Source organism: Papilio xuthus, unplaced genomic scaffold, assembly GCF_000836235.2.
Source record: "Papilio xuthus unplaced genomic scaffold, Pxut_1.1 DF828258.1, whole genome shotgun sequence".
NCBI lineage: Eukaryota > Metazoa > Arthropoda > Insecta > Lepidoptera > Papilionidae > Papilio > Papilio xuthus.
Genome location: NW_013530391.1, coordinates 694,525 through 718,105, shown reverse-complemented (window position 1 = coordinate 718,105; position 23,581 = coordinate 694,525). Strand labels below are relative to the sequence as shown.

The 23,581-nt window shown below is 33.6% G+C and overlaps 1 protein-coding gene across 2 annotated transcripts in view; it reads right to left on the bottom strand.

Annotated features, from left to right (window-relative positions):
* The window catches only part of sns (sticks and stones), a 194,125-nt gene that overhangs the window by 67,141 nt on the left and 103,403 nt on the right, over positions 1–23,581 (bottom strand). For both annotated transcript variants that reach the window (XM_013306305.1, XM_013306306.1), the window contains exons 5-6: positions 12,206–12,364; positions 2,066–2,141 (exon numbers count right to left, since the gene is read on the bottom strand). In XM_013306305.1, the coding sequence (XP_013161759.1) occupies positions 2,066–2,141; positions 12,206–12,364 (235 nt within the window). The remainder of the gene's footprint in view (positions 1–2,065; positions 2,142–12,205; positions 12,365–23,581) is intronic.

Here is a 23,581-nt window from a genome sequence, read left to right as displayed (position 1 = left end):
ATATCGATATATATTATCCTTCGTTAAAATAAAGTCTTAGAACTACGTCTATTTATAAAGTATTTTATTATTTTTCTTAAACAGTAAAAGCCACGATCTCACGATGATAATACTTTACTAAGTGTAAGTTAGTTGAACAAGTTAAATCTAAGTTAGTAAATAAGTCTTAATTTCTTTCTAAATTCAGACAGAGAATATAAAATGGAATAAGCAGTCGACTCCCTAAATAAATAAAACGAAGCCTTCTGTTTGTTGCTCGCATGAATTCGGAACTTTCAGAAAACTTTTCTATTACGTTGTGTTTAAACGTTGATGTAAAATGAATGGAAATGTCTTTTAAATTTATTGTAATATCGTTGCTTAGTAAATACATTTTTAATTTATTAAAAACTAGCTGTCGCTCGCGACACTGTCCGCATGGATATATAAAAAAAATACATTAGTGTAGTCCACCCATCCATCTATCTACATCACATCCATCTAAACAATCGCATTTATAACATTAGTAAGTTAAATAAAAAGCAGCTCTTCAAGGCATAAATTCGAAAATGAATAAATAGTATCCTATGTCCGCCTCCTGGCTCTAAGCTACGTCCTCACCAATTTTCAGGCATATCGGTAAAGTCGTTCTTGAGTTATAAATAGTGTAACTAACACGACTCTCTTTTATATATATAGATGTATAGATTTATTATGTCTAAATCAGTTTGAATGTTTATGTAAATCCAATTTCAGTGTTTTCTATAATTTAATGTAAAGTTATTTGAACGATAGTTTGTTTTGGTTTCTTAAAAAGACTAAAAATCTATTTTATTTAGTTATGAAGTCCAACGATAGATTAATTTAAATAAATTTATAGTTTTTTTGTTTATAAATCTATGACACATCCAGTGAATATAAATCAATGTACATAACACGTTCACGTGTCAAGCTGTGACATTTTGCAAAAAGTAATTTATGTTTTGTCTGTGTTGAACTCAACGACGATTGTAACAAAACGTTGTTAACGAAATATGAAACTGGCAACGTGTTAACTTTTCTCATATTCAAACTTATTTAAATACAGAACACTGGCCGCTAACATGGTTCATCGTTTTTTTTTTAGTGCTTTGATTTTGTTTATTGAAATTTTCAGCCAGTGATATTTTATCTATACTTATATTATAACGAGAAGAGATTTAATTTGATATATAAACACGGCTAAACACTCACGTATATACGTCCGGTGGCGGCACCGACTAGTTTCGAGCCCATCGGGGGCCCTTCATCAGGATGAGTGGCACTGGTATTATTTCGCGGACGCGGCCCGTCGCTCACTAACTAGTCGGTGCCGCCACCGGACGTATATACGTGAGTGTTTAGCCGTGTTTATATATCAGTTTAATATAATGTCTCACGAAAGTTTGAATAATTTAATGAGATTTAATTTGTTTGTATTGAATATATTCCGAAACAACTGAACCGATTTGAAAAATTTTTTCACTGTTGAGAAGCTACACTATCACAGAGTGACATCCAGGAAAAAGGATCCCTTTCTCATCCCCTCCCCATGACTTTTCAAATGTATCCTTATATCAAAAAAAAGTGGGAAGAAAAAGAGGACTTAACTTATAGATTCAACTCAAGACGGGCAGATTAATAACACGCTAGTTAATAGCACGCCGTAGTTCCTGCCTACCCCACTGTGTAATGGGTGAGAGTTACGTAGTTATATTACTATATTGAAATGAGTAATATAAATAAGAAATCAATCCAACCAAACATTTTCCTTTTAACAATAAAAGGGTATTTATGTAGAGCATTATAGAATATTCTGTTAGGAGCGAACCCATTTCATTCCGAGACGTAGACAGACCCTTTCGCCTCTTTAATATCCTGAACAAATCTTCCGTAGAACTTGCCCACATAAAAAATGCATGCACCCACCTTCTCTGTTTAACAGTCGAGGACGTATATTTCCTACCCGTTTCGATGAAAACTTAATTTTATTATAATGTAATTATGTAACATACTCTATATGTTTTTGAACATGTGTCTTGGCAAAGGAAATTCAAATTATACATACCTCGATATTGTTGTAAATCTTGTCAGTTTCGGATTTCCGTTCGGACTCTCTACTTCTTTAACTTCCTCGCTTGAAACTGAAACAAAAGACAAATAATATTATTATTTCTAATATATTTAGAATAGTTTAGATGGATGGATGTTTGTTAGAAGGTATCTCGAGAACATCAGCATGGTTCTCGATACAATTTGGTACAGATGTAGAACATAGTCCGGAAGAAGTCATAGGTATATTGAGTTTGATTAATCGTGCGGGCAGAATCGGGGACAAAATCTAGTATAAGTATAAACCAAATGTCAAAGACTCATATGATGTGGAAATATTCTTCGCTAGTTCATCGAATTCGTGTAAGCGCTTACTTTGCCACCTTGTTATTGTTAGGAAGAAAATCCGACACTGTGCCGGTGTACTGGCATAACATTAGCCTTACTAAAATGTCGACGTTTATATCCCCTCACTATTCATTCTGACATTGGACTTTGTAACGAAAGCACGTCATTCGCGCTAAAGGATTCTATTTAATACACGTTTAAAATATAAACAAATCTGTTTTTATTACTAATGACGAAATAAAAATCAGTCTTTTTAAGTTGTAGTTATAAGTCTTTTTTAATAAATTAACTAAACTCAAAAGATAAAATACTTCAATTCAATTACCTTTGAAAACTATAAGCTATCTTACAAATTCAAATTGAATAAAGTTCTTTAGTTTTTGTTAGTAAAAAACTCAAACTAAAAGTGACGGTCCATCGCACAGGACGATCGTATGAAAAGGTTATATACGTTCAAAGTTTGCGTCCGATAAAAATCCTTTTTCGATCTGCAACACTAAAGGGATTTCTTCGGGATTCAACCCTTATCCTGCTATCGAATGCGATCCAAGTCATGTTAGTTAACCCTATAAATGCTCGAGGGGTAGATTGGAGTTAATTTCACCAATTTGGCCTCCAGTATCTCAAGGGGCTGAGAGATGGCAAAGGAATACTTGGGACATTGCTAACATTGTAAAGCATATTCTGGGCTATAATTATTGTTATATTAACGACACAACATAATTTATATAATAATAATAACATTAACAGTGTTAAGTGTTATTTAACCGTCATTAAGAGACCTTTAGTGTAAGTTTAGTATTAGAAATTTAGACTAAGAGAATACTTGAGCAATCTTTAAACAACCTTGGATGTCGTATTATGTGTATGTTACGTGTCGTATCGTATAAAATAAAAAAAAACTATTTAACAGATAACATATACAACTAGCTGTCGCCCGCGAGTCCATTCGCGAAATTATAAATTTATTAAAGCCTATGTGTTCTTCCAGACTATGTTCTACATCTATGAGCAATTTTAGATCCTTGCAAGCGTTCTGGAGATACCTTCTTACAAACATCCATTACATACATTCGCATTTATTCATTCATTTATTCATCATCAGCTCACTATACATCCTCACGGAGGGGCTCGGAGCCTACCTTAAGTTAAAGGTGATTAGGCCATAGTCAACCACGCTGGCCAAGTGCGGGTTGACTTCACACATATCTTTGAATTTCTTCTCAGATATATGCAGGTTGCATCACGATGTTTTCCTTCACCGTAAGAACGTCGGATAAATGTACATATGTAAATCGGAAATCAAAAACACATTGGTACATGGCGGGATTCGAACCCAGGACCTGCAGATTGCAAGTCAAGTGCTTGATCCCTGAGCCACCGACGCTCATTATAATATTAGTAAAATAAATATTTGCCTATAACCAAACGTCGATAACATTCAAATATGATTCCTTATACTTTTCCTAACTTTTGTTATCTGATGATTGAAAAACTTCACAAACTCTTGATTCCGACGCGTCAATAAAAAGATTGGATAAGTTTTCGTTGGAAATTTTCATCAGATGAACGGAATTTCAAACTGTCAAATACAAAATGAATGCTATTAATTATTTTCCACAAGTTCTAATGATCTTGTGGTGAAGAGGTTTTGAGTACTTATTGGTGAAGGACCTAAGTTCGATTCTCAAGATAAATTATTAAAAAATACATGTTTTTTATATTATCATGACACGAAAAGGATCTAATAGAGTTAAAATTAGCATTAAAATCTTATCTTACTAATATTATAAATGCGAATGTTTAAATGGATGGATGTTTGTTTAAAGATATCTTCGGAACGGCTCAACGGATTTTTATTTAATTTAGCACAGATGTTGAACGTAGTCCGGAAACATAGGCTACTTATTTAGTTATTTTAACTTCGCAAGGACGTTCACGGGTGACAGCTAGTTAATTTTTTTAACTATTTTGTTGTTTTCAGTTATACCTAGCTGTTAACCTCGTGTTCGTTTGCGCGGAATTAAAAACAACGTAATTAGTAGCCTATGTGTTCTTCCAGAATATGTTCTATATATATACTAAATTTCATCGAAATGTGTTGAGCTTCTTTGGAGATACCTTCAATCAAACATCCGTCCATCTAAACATTCGCATTTATAATATTAGTAAGATTGTGAAAATTTTTTATCATTTTAATTATTCAAATAGTGGACAATATTGTAAGCCAATGTAAATTGTATTCTATTCCCATGTAATAAGGTTTGTTTTTGTTTATAGATAATTTCATATTTATTAAAACAATACGCTCTGTTGGGAGATATAGAAAACAATCGAATAACGCCATATAAAATTTGAATTGAATATTAAATTCGATTCGAAAACATTTGACTTTAGAATATTTGAAATATATATTTAATGTGTGGAATTAATTTGTAATATTAAACATCAATACATTTATAATGATTCGTTATTACTAATGACATATTGTTTAACTATAGTTCATCATCATCAGCTCACTATACGTCCCCATCGAGGGGCTCGCCTACCGTAAGTTAGAGGTGATTAGGCCATTCAAACACGCTGGCCAAATGCGGGTTGGTTGACTTCACACATGTCTTTGAATTTCTTCTGATATATGTGCAACATCACGATGTTTTCCTTCACCGTAAGAACGTCGGATAAATGTACATATGTAAACCGGAAATGGAAAAACACATTGGTTTATGGCGGGATTCGAACCCTGGACCTGTAGATTGCAAGTCAAGTGCTTGACCACTGAGCCACCGACGCTTGGAAACTACGTGTATATGATACATAGTTTATAATTTTGTATGTTTGTGACTCATGAATTCAAAAACTACTGGACCGATTTCAAAAAGCTTCAACATTAAAAAGCTATATTATTCCTGAGTTACATAAGATATTTTATATATGTTAATTACTGTTCAATCTATACATATTAATAAAAATTGGAATGATGTATGTAATGTCGGTTGAAAATGTTATATTCCGTACAAAATATAACGAATAACCAATTTATTTATCTTTTTGTCTGTCTGTATGTTTGTCCGCAAGGTCGCGTTTGTTTCGGGTAATTTCCTGAACAGTGGTTACTATTTTAATGACATTTTGATGGTAAGGTATGCACGAGGACATAAAATGTCATACTCGTAAATGTCTATAATGTGTAAAAATGGAAGTGGACTCTCCGGATGGAAAGGGAAAATATTTTCTTTCTGTGCATCCTCTCCTCCGTCGATTAAAGGTAGGCAACGCATATGCAATTACGTATGTCTATGGGCAATTGCACTTCGATATTTCAGCGATTTCAGGTGACCGCTCCATCGTTTGCCACAAAATGGGATGGAATTGTAGATACATATCTGTTCCATTGTTTCGTTCTTTATTTTTTTTAATTATTTATTGTTTGTAAATAAGGATTATATAACGTAAATATATAATTTAATCTTTCAACGTAATGTAAACCACAACTTTATAAAGTAGTTTACTTTGCTTTAGTTTCAGTTTCTAAGGAATATAATTTCAAAGCGACGTAGGTAAATACTTCGAGGGAATTCGCTTCAGCACTGAAGCACTGTAAAACGATTCGTTTCGGATTAGAGTGGACGAGCGACGTATGGATTTAGAACGGATCGTGATGTGTAGGATGGAAACAGTTCGGAGTATTAGCTTCATTTTTGGTATTCATTTTGGTTTGCTTTTTAATTTACAGAAAAGGTTTATACGAGAAAAAACAGAAATTCTTATAAAACGATTTATGTTTTATCTATCTTTATAAAAAAAATCATCTGATTTTTATGAGTATTTTTTAATTAAATTAAAAACATTAGCGTAAGTAACTTTAAGCGTCAATAGCCTAATGGTTAAGGATACGGATTTCCGATCACGAGGTCGGGGGTTCGAATCCCGCCATTCGACTATTGTCGTAAACCATATCCTACCACAAGCCTAGAGCTTAGTTGGAATGGTAAAAGAAATACTAGTAAATTTCCAAAAAAATCTTCTAATATTTTATAAAAAAAACTTTATCAAAACTCTTACTAATATTATAAATGCAAATGTTTAGATGGATGGATGTTTATTTGAAGGTATCTGCCGAACCGTTGAACGGATCGTGCTGAAATTTGGCATAGATGTAGAACATAGTCTGGAAGAACACATAGGCTATTGCATTTTTTTATAACTCCGCGCAGACTGAGTCGCGGGCGACAGCAAGTATAACTATAATTTGAAGATTGCCGAAAAAAAACAATGGAAAGATTTTTTAAGTTCACAATTTGGTGTCAGTTTGTCAGCTTAGTTAGATTATAAATTGACGTATTACACAATTGGTTAGTGACATATATAAGTGTATACAGATCAATAAAAGTTAAATTAAACATTCATGAAGTAACTGTAAGATAGAAAGTTTTTATTCGACATTTGAATTCGTTCTCATTCGGAGACCCCTTTTAAATGTTTCTCTTTTACATTTTTAATGCTAGAACACTAAACTAGAAGGGTTATTGTGTAAACAGCGCGTACGGCGGAGAGCTTTTGAAAAATACAAGTCAACATCCCAGCGCCAGTAATAATAATTCAATGGAACAAATAAAAAAAAATCTCGTATTTTTCGGCTTTAGTGAAGCTCGATTGATTTCGATTACAAGCCATAGAAATGAATGAAGCTGTTTTGCTTTATAAATTCATTATTTTTTTGTTTAGTTACATTTGAAATTTTATAAAACACTATCATATTGTAAAGATTGGAATCTATCTAGTAGAAATGTTTAATATTTATATTAAAATGCGACTACTAATGCTACGAGTTCTACGAAAGTCTACGACTTTTGTTTGGTCTGGTTGTAGCAATATAAAAGCATTAATTAATATTCTTTTATAATAATACTAGTTGTCGCCCGCGACTCTGTTCACGAGTTAAAAAACTTAATAGATAGGCAATTCTATGGCCGACACTAAAATCTTGTCATCATGCCATCTTTGACAACATAGAGGTAGTAATATGTTTCAAACAGAGATTTAGGATCTAGAAACCCACAGTTAGTAAATTAATTTATTTTGCTAATATTTATTTTTATAATGAAAAAGGAATATTAAATCTACAAAAAACAAATTAAAAATTCTATCGCAATCTCGACGAATGACAAGTCGATAAAGCGCGAGGGATTTCGGGTATTTTCGAACGAACACCGAAAATTCGGTACGCGAGGGAGGAAATGTTCGGTACGGGAGGGTCGCGTCAACGTCACTCAGCTTTATTGAAGTCGAACCGAAACGAGACCCTGAACCAAAATGTGCGAAATACAAGAACGGATGCGGCATTTAGATTTTTTCGCTATTGACAAGATTTGGTATTTAAGATTTATTTTAAATTCTTAATTTAGATTATTTTTAGTACAGTGAAGTAAAATTAAAAATCATGAATTAAATTTGATAATTTAAAATTACCCAATTCGTTAAATTTTTACTATTATAATAACGAACAAAAAAAAACTAAAATAAAGTTTTCAGTGTTAATTTTGTTTAATGGAATACCAATTTCAAATCTTATGTTTTTAACGTATAAATAAATCCCATTTCATTTGAACTAAAGGTATTTCCAATAGTAAACTGTGACAGAATTCGTTTCCAGTTGCGTATAGAAAAGGAACGCATCGCACCGGGACATGTCAACAACGTTGGTACGTTTGATGACGAATGTGCCAACGTATTGGAGCGAATAATTCCTTCGAAACGCTCATTCAAACGTCTGTAAAACGACATACGATTTGTTTGTTAAAAAGGATTTTAAATTTATACTATTATATATTGTAGGTGAAGTGTTTTATTTTACTTTTATTTAACAAACGTATTTGATTGTGTTCATCAGCTCACTATACGTACCGACCGAGGGGTCGGCGCCTACACTAAATTAGAGGTGACTAGAACATAGTCAATTACGCTGGCCCAGTGCGATTTGGTTGACTTCACACATATCTTTGAATTTTTTCGCAGATATGTGCAGGTTGCATCACGATATTTTTCTTCACCGTAAGAACGTCGAAGTTAATTTTCGTTAATTAATAATGTACAGTCAGCTGCAATAAAGTGTACACTTTTATTAAAATTTAGAAACTTGCATAAGCCTTTTTTATATGTATGGACGGATATACACATGGATAATTTAAAACGCCTGTACAAGTTTTTAAAGTTTTGTTTAGATGGGTACATATTAAAAATCGACAAACAGATCTGCATAAAATAAGCAAAAGAAGTATACTGGAAGTGTGACATTTAACGTCTAATCTTATTTTTTACTTATTTATTAACATTTATATTTCAACTTTTAATACTTCTATCTCCATACTTACAAACTTAATTTATATTTGTTATTTAATTGTAACTTGTAAGCAGAACTGAATAAAAGGCTATTTTATTTTATTTATTTATTACATATTAAAGAAGCTGACTGTACATTATACTGTATATTACTAGTAAAAAAAATCAATTGTACCATATCCATGGTTATTTTATTCTTAGTAAAGTGTACATCATTGGCTCGTATCTAGATGATCGTAAAATATGGAAGGAGCCAGCGATGCAAGTAACAAAAGCTGTCAGCTAATATTTTGATGTCATGAAATAGGTTTTAACGTGTATTGATGCAAAATTGGGATACCGAAATTTTATTACAAGCTATCACTGAAATCATTAATAACTTCCAAAACAACGAACCTATCAAATTGGATATGTTATGATGGAGATGGTCACATAGAAAAAAGTAATAAGATTGTGGGTGGCAACGTAGAGGTAGACCGAAGAATGTATGGATTGTGTGAAAGAGGATATTGTGAGAAGGTTTTTAACAGTGGTAGAGCCAGCTTTAACATCTTCGCACGTATTGTCCCGGCTCGCCCGGTGAAATACCACGACTACAAAGAAGATAGGTGTGAAGTGGAAGCTATTCCGCGTTTCGTCTGATGAGTATGCGTCCCGGAGGCCTAATTTAGTCCTCTTTCCCTTCCCACCTTTTTTCTTATAAGGAAAGGATGGGAAGTGGAAGTGGACTTTCCGGATGAGAGGATGCATGGAAAGGGAAAAAAATATTTCTGTGCATCATCTCCTCCGTCGATTAAAGGTAGGCAACGCATATGCAATTGCGTATGTCTATTGGCAACGGTCACTTCGCTATTTCAGCGATTTCAGTTGACCGCTCGCTGCCACCTTATGAAAAAAAGGTGGATGAAGATATGACGGCTGATAGATATGTATGATGTACATAATGTACCGACCCTCTGTAGGGATTAGGGCAGGTTGATGATGAGCTTATCAGTAATTTTCAGTTCAAATATTTTCGGTAATTTTATCATTTATTTTGAAAGTAATGTTTTTTATTTGTGGCTGAGAAGTTTATGCAGGTTAAATTTAAAATTCTACGTTTCAAATGTGCTTACTTCGTTTCAAATAACACGATTTGCTGTCAAGTTACTATTTAACAGCAAGGGTTTACACTTTTAAATAGTTCGTTACAAAGAAAGATTATTTTTTAGGACTAAATTTTATTATTTTCACATGATTAAATTAAAATTCCTATTCTTAGTTTATCATCGTTGTCAACCGCAACCGTGTTGTAAGGAAAAACTAAATAGGCACAATATATCACTGTTTATAGCCTGTCCATATAATATAGAAGTTAATATCGTATAGGTTCCGATCATTAGTACAATACGACGATTGTTTGCCAATTGAAACGGAAAACTCGACTAATTAATGACAACGCTACGAGACCGTTTGATTCGATACCAATTAGTGATGTGTTGAATAATTATCGATAAAGAAAATACATTAAATAAAAAGAGATAAACAAAATAAAAGGATTATTCGATTTAATTACACTGGTCTACAATTAAATCCTACTTTAAATTTTTTTGTTATAAACATGACGATTAATATATTCTGAATCATTGGCCGATTTTTTCCATCACGTCTAGTTAAACACTTTACTTTAATCCAACTGTTTAGCGAGAGCCTCTTCAGATGTTGGTCAAAACTCTTCGCTATCAGTGCAATTTAATTATTATTATGAATTCTGAATATTTGAATTGTTTGTCCTTGATTTACTCAAAAACTACTAAACCGATTTACTTTTTTTAACCAACCCTAAGTTAGGGGTGACAAGGCCATAGTCAAACACGCTAGCCCAGTGCGGCGTTGAATTTCTTCTCAGATATGTGTAGCATCACGATGATTTCCTTCACCGTAAGAATGTCGGATAAATGTACATATTTAAATCCGTAAAACACTTTGGTGCATGGTGGGATTCGAACCCAGGACCTGCGGATTAAGTTATGTGCCTAAACCTCTGAGCCACGGACGCTCTTTATCTTTATTCAAATATTATAATACATAATAACATAAAAGAAAGTAGGGTTCATTGTTTTGTGCAAAATTAATATAGATTATTTAGAAAATATCTAGATTTCTAGATATAACCAAAAGGAGTTCTTACAATTTGTGATATAAAACATAAAATTGCACATCAAAACGTTTCGAGGATTCGTTCAATAGGTCGCCTAACGAGCCGGAAGTCTTTTCCGTGGAAGCCTCCGTCCGACATTACGTCCGCTGATGAATTTCATGAGAGATATTAATTTTTCAGTTAAGCTTGGACTTTGATAAAAGAATTGCTTAATATTACATGTTTTCTGAGACTTAACGTGAATCTATAGCTAAAACGCAAGCATAAAAATTTGCAAATGTTAACACTATCTTACTAATATTATAAATGAGAATGTTTAAATGAATGAATGTTTGTTTATAGGTATCTGCAAAGCGGTTCAATGGATAGAAAATAGTCTGGAACACATAGGCAATGAGTTTTTTTTTAATTCTGCTCAGACGGAGTCGCGGGCGATAGCTTGTGTTATATGATAATACAAGATATAAATATGTTTAATAGACATGTTTCGGTAGTCGAAATTCACAATAAGATATAACAAGGATGAATCAAACAAAGAGGTTAGAGTAGAAAGATATTTAATCTTCAAACAATTTCACATGTAAGAAGAAAGATTTATAAAAAACCTCGAATAGCTTATGCCAGAATAAAAAAATATTATTTCAACATTTCCCGATCTTATTCAAAGTTTTCCAAATGATATAAATATATATATATAATCAAGATTGAAATTGGAAGTTCGCCAGAAGTGATCGTCGAACTGGACTGAACCGACTGGAACCGGATCCTACTGAAATTATAATTGGAACCGAAATTTAGAGGAATGGAATTGCCTTCAAGACGCGATACGAATTATAATGAAGTGACGTCACTGACATAGAGTAACTTACGTAGAAGCGTATGCAGTTCATAGATTAGGACTTTTTTAATATACTAATATTCTCATAGATTAAATTATTTGATAACTACATTTATTGCCTCTAGCTCCTGTGACACGTGGAATTAAAAAAAAAACTTAATTATGAGCCTATGTGTTCTTCAAGATTATGTTCTACATCCGTGCCTTTCATCGAGATCCATTGAGCCGTTCTGGAGATACCATCTAACAAACATCCATCTATCTAAACTTTCGCATTTATTTAATTTTTACTTGTTAATTATTAAAGCTAGAGTTAAAGATTTTAATTACTAATTTTATTTTCATTCCTTTAAAATGGTAACGATATTTATGTTAAAAAGTTATAGCTGTAAACAACGAGTTTTATTTAATAATTTTGCTTTAATTGTTTAAGATTTTAAATTTGAAAGTATACTTGTTTATTTGACTTTTAATATAGTTGTACTAACCTCTTTCACCTCTGATCTCCACATTGCCTCTATACCAGACAATACGGGCGGCAGGTTTGGCATTCCTTGCCTGACACTCCAACGTCACGTCTTCGCCTTCTTTCAGCTCCAGCTTGGAGTTTGGAGCTTGGTTGATGATCTCCACTAAGTTGGGTGGTGCTGTGGACAAAACAATTATATTAGTATGCGTAAGTAGCAGTTTAAATAAAAAAAAATATAGAAAAAAACATTCTGACAGATAGGTGGCATAATGCTGTAAGAACCTTTGCCTCTTTTATTTATGGAAAAAAGTAAAAAAGAGTAAAGAAGTAAGAAAGCGCGCGAAATAGAAGGGTTAATAACGAAAATGTAGTCGCGAACAGTTCAATGAAATAACATTGTAAATATTAGTTTTGTTTTAGTTGTATTTTATCAAAATTATAAACGCATTTTTGCTGCCGTGTTATTATAAATATATTCAAAAAACAAAAAAATTGCTTATGAATCTGTCTACAGAAGACATAAAGTGAAAATATAGGCATAAAAGTTCCTTAATAATATAACGATTTTTGTAAGTATACAAAGTTTATATATATAACCTCAAAATTATACGGTCAGATTTTAATTCATTATAGAAACTAAAAAAGAACTTGGTCTTGGTTAAAAAAACATACATTAGCTAAGCTATTAACTCTCAAAGGGTTTAAAATTAATACTACTTCTCAATTCGTAGGGAAAAAGCAGTCTGTTAATTTCGTTCGTTCATTTTTATTAGCTCTTGTTTGCTTCAATTTATTCAATTTTCAATGTAAAGCGAAAGTACTGGAAGTTTTGAAATACGTCGTTTATAACGAGTTTCTCTCATTTCAAAGGACTAAGAGAATGTCTATAAATAAATCTATACACAAGTCTTATGTTAAAAGGGATTAATTTTGTAATATCATGATGTAGCAATTTATAATTAATGAATTCAGAGTGAGTAGAAGCGCCTGTAAGAATTTTCCGAGCAAACATGGCTAATAGACTCATGATGCTATTTTTTTTGTAATTTAAAATTATTAGTAATCAATTTTAAACCTTAATTTATTACAGAAAATATTTAAGCCGACGTTTCTGCCAAAAAGTATTTAATTTATCGTTCGCAGTATTAATAACGCTTACCTGGCAACCCTCGGTAATAACAAAAGTACTGAATTATGATTTATCATTATTTGATTTAGAAAAATGGTTGAAAAATTCAAATTGTATTTTTCAAGAACCTTTTTTATTTAATTACCATCAGTTTCTGAATGATAATACTTTTAGAAACGTTAGCTTTAATTTGACGATTGATTAACAAACATTACAGATTATTAATATTGGTTAAATAAAATAATATTGAATATTTTTTGAATTTATAGCAATTAACATTAAATACATTTTAAGAACGTACAAATACAATTATCCAACTATTAATTAACTCAAGAATCTATTAACTACAGAATAATTATAATTTAAATTGACCTTTCAGAAACTGTACAACATTTCTTTTCCATTTTCCTATACTATTAGTTTTCTTTCATCGTTGCAAGCTTTTTCCACGATGACAATCTATTGAAAAATATTTTTCTATGAAATAGAAAGTTCCCTACAATATCTGTGAGTTATCACAAAGTTATTGATGTCACAATTTCAATGTCAAGCGAATGCATCGCCCTAGTTCTATATCTGCTTATGACAGATACAATAGCTATGTCATATACGAATAGTTCCTATTGAATAAACTATGCTGTAGAATATTAAATAGACTACATTTTTTGCACGAATGATAGTTTTTTTTTACATCATGAGGTGGCAAACGAGCGAGCGATCACCTGAAATCGCTGAAATAGCGAAGTGACCGTTGCCCATAGACATACGCAATTGCATATGCGTTGCCTACCTTGCGCAAAAAGAAAATATATTCCCTTTCCATGCATTCTCTCACCCGGAAAGTCCACTTCCATGTGCCTGCCTGTCTTCTGTGTGGTCGTGGTATTTCACCGGACGAGCCGGGACAATTGGAACGAAGATGTTAAAGCGGGCTCTACCACTGTAAACACCACACAAGGTGTAGTGTATGCATAAGTGTTGTCTGTCTCGAGCGTACGTGTCATAAATACATGTCGGAGAAGGGGGGGGGGTCAGTCGATGTCAGACCTTTGGACCGGTAACACGTGTCGGTACGTGAACGAGTCAAATATAACGCAACGAATGCTACAATAGGTAATTATATAATACTAAATGTCCATGTGTTCTTCCAGATTGTGTTCTATGCTAAATTTCACTAAGATTTGTTAAGTCGTTATGGAGATACCTTTTTGTCAATCCATCCATACATCCTAAGACTTATACATGATTCGTTTAGTTTATAATTTTACTGAAATACATCTAGGTAGTTTAAAAACTGTCAAATTCTACAATCGTACGGTGGTATCTATTGTTTGTTCTTGTTTGTAACTTTATTGAGTTCCTCGCGCGGCGGCCAAGTTTCTAAGTAAAGTGTTTAGGTCAATGTACTATTGAATATTGCCTGAACCAAAATCTAAGGATAACAAGTACTGGATTCAGTTCACTACGAAAATGAATTGGAAATAGTCAAGTTAAAAGCGTTAGCGGAAAGAAAAAAAATTGAGCCTTTTATAGAATTAATATCACCATTAGCTCACTATACGTCTACACTGAGGGTCTGAAAGCCTACCCTAAGTTAGCGATGACTAGGTCAAAGTCAACCACTCTGACCCAATGCGGGTTGACTTTACCAATATCTTTGAATTTATTCGCGGTTATGTGCAAGTATTACTATTTTCATTCACCGTAAGAACGTTAGATAAATTTACATTTGTAAATCGAAAAGCATAAGTACGTGGTGGGATTTAAACCCAGGACCTGCATATTACAAGTCAATTGTTTAACCCCTAAGCCACTGACGTTTTTATTGCTTTCACTTAATTTATGTCACTTCTCATGTCTTTATATTACAAACTAATAGACAGGGTAGGTAACATTTAGAGAATCCATACGTATACGTCACTACCCGCGCCAAAACCACTACCCCTTCCTGTCCTTTTCTTATAAGGAAATCGCGAACCTTTAGTATGTTAGCAAACTGACATTTAGAAGGTTGTCTGTACAATGTCAACTAATACGAGTTTCCACTGCCAAAACAACAGAAAGTCAAATCCGGCAATAATAATGAAGTTAACGGCCCGAGCCGAGGTTCCTGAGGGAGCCCTCGAGCTTAGTTTATTCGGTCACAAAAAAAAACAGAAAGAAGGACGAAAACATGTATCGGTATGTAAGAGCAGTGGAGTTCTACGGCAAACTTGAAGTAAATAACTTATAGAGTCGTCTATTCAATTTCCCATTTATATATTTTCTATTTCTATATATATTATATAATGTCATATTACGTTGTTAAAATTAAACGTCAAACCGCTATCTCTTATCGATTGTGAACGACGTAACAGGATATTGCCGTCCAGCAGCCGACAGTTCCGCTCCCCTGGCTTCACACAAAGGTGGGAACTGCCGCTTTGTCGTGGCCAGTGGTCAACAACGTTCGGTCCGCTCGTTACGTTTTGTTTATTTTTACAAAGCTATTGTTGTTTACGTGAAGAAATGAATTGAATTGTTTGATAGAATTTAAAAGAGATTATGTTATTATTGTAAACTGAAAGGACAAATTAAACAAACGATACAGATACCAATCTGTAACACTCATAGAAAGTAATGCGTAATAAGGGAACCCTAAGTGTAAATTAATTTTAGACATGTAATTTAGATTTTATTTATTAACTATCTGTCGCCTACGAATCCATCGCCTATATGCGGTATTAAAAAAGCTTAGTAAGTCACTTATGTGTTCTGCCAGACTATGTTCTACATCTATGCCAAATTTCAGCAAGTGTCATGTAGCTGTTATGGAGATCCATTCATCCAAAAATTTGCATTTATAATATTAGTAAGATTAATACAATTAAGCAGAGAAGATTGTATATTAAGATTTTTAACGTTAACTTCCTTGACACTATTAGAAAAAAAAAATTGGAACTATATTGTGTATTCGATTCCTGACCTATAACAATAATTACCTTATGCTAGGTCATGGCAACCCCATTTCATTATAGTGTGAACGAATCAAATCATTTAACACTGGAATATACACACCATCTGTTCAATTCCATCCAATTAATTATCAGTTCCTTAGCTGTGAAATTTAACCCTCAAACGAAAACAAATGGTCTTTTGTTTAGAACAACAATGAACCCGCTTTATCGAACGCGCAAGACTCGGTTAATCAAATCTCTTTGTTAAAAGACATTATAGTAAATCCTAACAAGGGTCACATCGTCACTTAAAATGTTATTTTATTTTGAATACACATCTTCCTTGAAATCTTACCAATAATTGTGCAAATATTTACTTAAACTAAAGCCCTTAAGTGCTAAACTTACTAATATTATAAATGCGAATGTTTGGTTGCATGGATGAAGAAAATAGTCTGAAAAAAACATAGGCTACTAATTAAGTTTTATTTTTATTGTAATTCAACGCGGATAGAGTCGCGGGTGATAGCTAGATTCATAATAATTTTAAAATTAAACTGAAGACTCCCTTAGTTTTGATTTAGTAAACATAGCCTTTGAGTGCGTAACTCTGTACTTTTATGCATAAAACTATCGATGCGCGAAATGAAAATGTATAATCTCTGCTTACCCATAAAGATTGAAGATTGCATTTAACAAATAAAAGCGTTGCTACTAAAATTGTAGTGTTCTTAGTAGATTCAATGACCTAACTTTGAATTACTTATTCCGCACAAATAACTCCCTAAGAAAGTTGTAGAGTTGCCTCAAGAAAAATCGTGAAACTGTTAATGAAAACGTGTGCAAGCGGCCTAAGTTTATCCGGGTTTTGTCTTAAAGTTTCTTGTATTAGAAGTTGAAAGTCATTGGTAATGTAACCACGTACAATCGTTTGAACTCAATTGAACGGAAAGAACGGTTTGAATGAACTGAACGACTTCGTTTGGAACGTATTTGTTGCTAGTGTTAATAATCGTAAATGGTTTTAAACTCTGCGGCAAATGGTTCGAGTTTGTTTATATACTAGCTGTCGCCCGCGACTCCGTTCGCGCGGAATGAAAAATAGCGTAATTAGTAGTCTATGTTCTTCCAGACTATGTTCTATATGTATGTTAAATTTCATCCAGATCCATTAAGCCGTTCTGGAGATACCTTCTAACAAACATCCATCCAAACGTTAGCATTTATATTATAGAAAACTTTCAGACCCAACTTAACTTTTTCTTTTACCAAGTACGTAATCATAAATAACTTCTTTCATTTTATAAATTAAGAAAACTATCATATTTAAATAAAATTTCAGTATCTCAAATCACACCTTTAGTATGATAATCCTAATCCATACTTAAGTATAGTACGTGAATATAAATTGGCCAGTGCTAGACTCAAAGCCTCAGGCAAGAATCCCCCTTTTTGACAGCGCTAGGCTATTCAACACACCCTCATTCATGTCGACACTTACCTGGGGTTCAGACAAGTGCTATATATGTCTAAAGTTTAAGCATACATATGTCTACCACTGTCTGAATATTAGTGATGAAAGCTGTCGTCTCTTTCATATTGCTTAAAATAATAGAGACAGCAACAAGTTTTATCTCCGAAAGGCATAAAAATACGTTACACGCAATTTTAATGTAAAAACTAGTAGTCGCACGCGACTCCATCCGCGCAGAACTTAAAAAATAGTTAATCAGTAGCATATATATTTCTCCAGACTATGTTCTACATATATGCTAAATTATAGCGAGATTCGTTCAACCGTTCTGAAGCTATTTTCATACAAACATCCATCCATCTAAACATTCGCATTTATAATATTAGTAAGATGATTTAAAGATATGTTTGAAGTCAACCAACCCGCACTTGCCAGCGTGGTTGACTCTGGCCTAATCACCCTTAACTTAGGGTAGGCTCCGAGACCCTCGGTGGGGACGTATAGTGAGCTGATGATGATGATGATAAGACATTCGATTCGTTTGACAGGGATTCTGTATAACCGATAGACAGATTAGATTTTTAGATTTCTATTAGTTTTTCCCTTCCCGATTTCCCGATATATCATTGCCACAGACGGTCGCGCGCAACCTGTTTGTCAAAATCGCCATGAGAAAAGTCGCTGGAATATTCAAGATGGCAGAGCAAATATATACAGGTGACATGCAGTCGCTATGTGTATTGTGTCGCGCGTAAGGCGATCCGATACTCGCGACCCACCCATACAATATTACTTACCACTTATTCTAATCGTACCTTTAGTCATATTAATAGAATGATAAGTTACATCAGAATGGAACTAATTAAAAATAAAGCAAACAAAACTTGAGCATTGATAATTGTATTAGAAATGAGCGAATTGAAAATTAAAAAATGGAAATTCAAAGGTCGTAAAGAGACAAGAGAACGTCGCAAAAAGCGAAGCATAATGTAATTATTGATCTGAGTCGGGTTCATTAGGAATGAAGGTTCTAACTATGAAAGCTATTGAACACTATATTTAGTAATATTTTCAACTGAATAGATACTAAAGGCCAAGCTTCAAGGTTAAATAAAATAATAAAAGTTTGCTATAAAACAAATAAAAATGTGCTTATTAATGAAAATGATCTGTCCAGTCTTTTTCTCGGAGACAGATTAAAAGAGATATATTAAAATGTCTTTTCTTTAGCAGTTTTTTTTTGTAAATTTACTAATATTTCATTTACCCTTCCAACTAAGCTCTATATGCTTGTGCTAGGATATGGTTTACAACAATAGTCGAATGGCGGGATTCGAAACCCCGACCTCGTGATCGGAAATCCATACCCTTAACCATTAGGTTCTTGACAGTTTCATAAATTCATAAATATTCGTAATTAAAACGAACAAAACAAAACATGAATTAGATAAAACATTAGTATCATTCTTTGTCCGTATAAATATTTTTTTCTAGCAAAACACTGGTCAACATTAAGTCTACTTACAAACAAGAAAGTATAATACCATCCAAACATTATAGAGGCTTGGATTTACGCAGAAGATTAAGTGTAGATCATAATTTATAATACTAAGACTATGCGGGTACTGTCTGCACTTTTACTCAGACATGCTCGCAAACATTTTCGCACCTAACCACGAGCTTACATAAAGTTTGAATAGTACAGTACTTTCCTTTTAATTACACTTTCTTATCTACTTTCGACAGACTCGAGGGGGTTGGAGTGAACTTGAAAAAAGTCAATAATTGCGTTTTCCCTTTGGAGTGAGGCAGGCAATGTTCGCGCCAGTTTTTAAGTTCAAGAGTGGTTTTAAACTATTTTAAAACTTTACGGAATTGCCGGTTTGAACTCCGATTGTTAGTTGTTTTTACTTCTTTTAATGGTTTCATTTTAACCAAGGCTAAAAATATAGCCGTACAATCAAGCGAATATTAGCTACCCATTTTACATTGAGTATAGTACCGGAAATTGTCATAAAAGCTATCGCACATATGGAGAAACAAAACTGAAAGCTCTAAATAGGTGGCGCCACCGGCAAGTTTCCTTCTATCAACTGTCAAGTTTTTTATCAGTCATTGGTAAGAATTTTAACAAATAAGGGTTATCAGACGTTACTCCACTCTCCGCCCACCCGCAGCCTGCCATGCGATAACGACGGTGGCGAGTTTTGATGTCGCGGCGTTCGCGAGGCAGGCCGACTCCGACAAATGTGCGTTAATTTATTCAGTCTTGAAATGATTTTTGTGACAATCAGACTGTAAAATCACAGAACACCTTTTATTCTCCATACCATAATTAAAAATCCATTAAAGATCAAAACACGACGCTTTATACAGAGTAACTCTTGATCGTGCTGCCATCTAGTGAGCCAAAGTCAGTTTCCCCCCATTTCAATGAGAGCGTCGAATGACATTCACCGTAATGGGTAGGAAATAAATGTTCTCGGCTATATCAATAATGTCCCTTGCAACAATTTCGGTCCCATGCGGGTTTTTACGTTCAGGTAGGTATATATTAGTTTTTCGTAGAAGCCTTTAGGCATGAGGTCTGGGTACATTTAGGCTCACAATCAGCAGAACAATAGGGGACCTCTGCAAATAAAGCCGGTGACAAAGGTAAATATGTGTACGACAAACGAAATGAACCAGCCTAGCGTAAACTGATGTAACTCCTGAATTTCAGTTTTTTTTTGTGTTATATATAAAATTCTCGTGTCACAATTTTCGTTCCCATACTCCTCCGAAACGGCTTGACCGATTCTCATGAAATTTTGTGAGCATATTGAGTAGGTCTGAGAATCAGCTAATCTATTTTTAATCCCGCGCGAACGGAGTCGCGGGCGACAGCTAATTTTTAATAAAAATGATAAGGAGTTTGTTGATAATATAAATAAGTAAAATTAGATAGGCAGTTAGACTTTTTGGTCCTTTTTTAACGATATTTATGTTTGTAATGTCTACAAATAAAAAATGTACGAAGTATAAATGTTGTAGAAAAATTAAAGTTATAAAGTATAAAACACTTAACGTAATAAATACAATAAAAGTAGAACAAATACAAAAGCCTGGAGTGCATTAACTTCGTTGTACTATTATTGCCAAGTTTTCAAATTGGTCCAATATGTCGTAAAATGGGCAAATTGTTTTGTTCGCATGGCTGTCTGTATAGCTCATAAACGTTCAACAGACTCGCCGGGGATGTTTTTAGCGTGTTTCCGGTGTTTTTCTCGTTCCATATGTGTGTTTCTTTTTTGTTTTAACTCGGACTCGGTTAGAGTTTGAATTTGTGTTTTTAAATTACTTGTTTTTATTTAGAAAAAATTGAATACGAAGTTACAAGTTGTTAGGATTAATTTAACGATTTACATAATTGTAAAAAAAATATTTTTAGTTTTATATGTAACTAGTAAACTTAAAAACTATTGCACTGATTTATAAAATTCTATCACCGTTAGGAAGCTACATTATCACTGAGTAACATTATTTACTAGAAATTAATGTTATGATTTTTTTATATCATAAGGTGGCAAACGAGCGAGCGGCCACCTGAAATCGCTGAAATAGCGAAGTGACCGTTGCCCATAGACATACGCAATTGCATATGCGTTGCCTACCTTTCATCGACGGAGGAGAGGATGCACAGAAAGAAAATATTTTCCCTTCCCATGTATCCTCTCATCCGGAAAGTCGACTTCCACTTCCCATCCTTTCCTTATAAGGAAAAGGGTGGGAAGGGAAAGAGGACTAAATTAGGCCTCCGGGTCGCGCACTCAACAGACGAAGCGCGGAATTGCTTCCACTTGATGCCTGTCTTCTGTGTGGTCGTGGTATTTCACCGGGCGAGCCGGGCCAATTCGTGCGATGTTAAAGCGGGCTCTACCACTGTTAATTTCTAGTTGTAAAGATCTTTAGGATTCTACATAAAAGAATAACCAAAAATTCATCTAAGACGCTACTCTAAAATCCATCTTGGCAACTTAACAATTGCTAAACGAAGCCAAACTTTGGCATAACTTCGCGATTGTTGAGAGCTTATTTTTTAAGTTTACAAAAGCCATCACTGGTGGTATCGCTTCATCACATATCTAAGTGCCAACTGACGATATGCATCAAATGTAATTCTACAAACTTGGCATTACTTCGCAATGTATTGTTTAATATTTATTTTTACTGTACCCTCTACATTTGGCTACGAGTATACTATCGATTGAAGTATACAATGGTCAATTTATGATACCCTAGTACTTTTAATTTATAAAATACTATTACCAGGAAAATAATGTTAAGATATACAATTTGTACGAACTTAACCTACTATGTCTCAATTTCGTTTCAATTTTAAAGTTTTTTTTTTATATTAGCAGATTTCTTTGTAAATTTACTAATATTTCTTTTTTACCATTCCAACTAAGCTCTATGTTTGTGCTAGGGTATGGTTTATGACAATAATCGAATGGCGGCATTCGAATCCCCGACCATATGATCGGAAATCCGTACCCTTTAACTACTAGGCTATTGATGCTTTCAAAGAAAGTTGAAATAACTTCGAAAGTGTAAATAAACAACATAGACATGCTTTGTCGTAGAAAATAAGATTTAATATTCATCAAGTTAGTGCTTTAGAGTCGGATAACGGAATATACATATGCACGTAGAGAGATTATTTAATATACCAAGATAAAATACCAGTTGAAGCTGTTTGAATGATTAGATGGATATTTAGGCATCTCCAGAACTGATAATCGGATTTAGCTGCTATTAGGCATATATGTAAATCATAAAAAGAGCCTCGGTGGCTCAGTGGTTAAAGCACTTGACTTGTAATCTGCAGTTCCTGTGTTTCAATCCCGCCATGTACCAATGTGTTTTTCGATTTCGATTTATATGTGTACATTTATCCGACGTTCTTACGGTGAAGGAAAACATCGTGATGCTGCACATATCTGAGAAGAAATTCAAAGATATGTGTGAAGTCAACCAACCCGCACTTGGCCAGCGTGGTTGACTATGGTCTAGTAATGAGCTGATGAAGAAAGATTTGTCTTATGTATAAAATTTTCGTATCACAATGTTATCATCATCATAATCAGCCTAAATTCATCAACTGCTGAACGTAGGCCTCCCCCATCGATTGCCAACCAAACCGCATTGGAGAAGCGTGGTTGACTATGACCTAATCAACCCTAAGGTATACTCCGAGCCCCTCAGTGGGCACGTATAGTGAGCTGATGATGTAAATCACAATCCTGACAACATATAGGCAACTTAGTTTTTTTTTTAAGAGAGAGTCGTGGGCGACAGTTAGTAGATAAATATTATATGTTATATCAAAGTGTACTTGAAAGATATGACAAAATTAATTTGTTTGATGTGGTCATTTTACTAAAGAGATAATTCTTTATTATTCTATTACTAACTTAAAGCTTAACGGGCACAATGTAAGCTTTAACGACCTATCATTATAAGATGACGTTTACGTACTAATAAATGTTAAGATTTATGTTAAAGGTCGGGATTATAAAATATCTGTGACATAAAATGTGTTTTTGTTCAACTTCTTCCAATTCTAGTATTAATTCACAGAAGACAAATGTAAAGCAGAAGTATTTTCAAGTAAACGCTAATGAATTTATTATACATCCCTATTTCTATAATTACATATAGTCTTAAATCTATGATATAAAATAAAATAATTAAAAAAAAACGAATAATTCACTAAAATATGTTATTAAAAGGAGTCCCTTTAGGCAAGGTCCCGAAGATACTGGCAGCGTTCCCCCTCTGTACAGCTAAACTAATTCTTTGACCGAGGTAGCT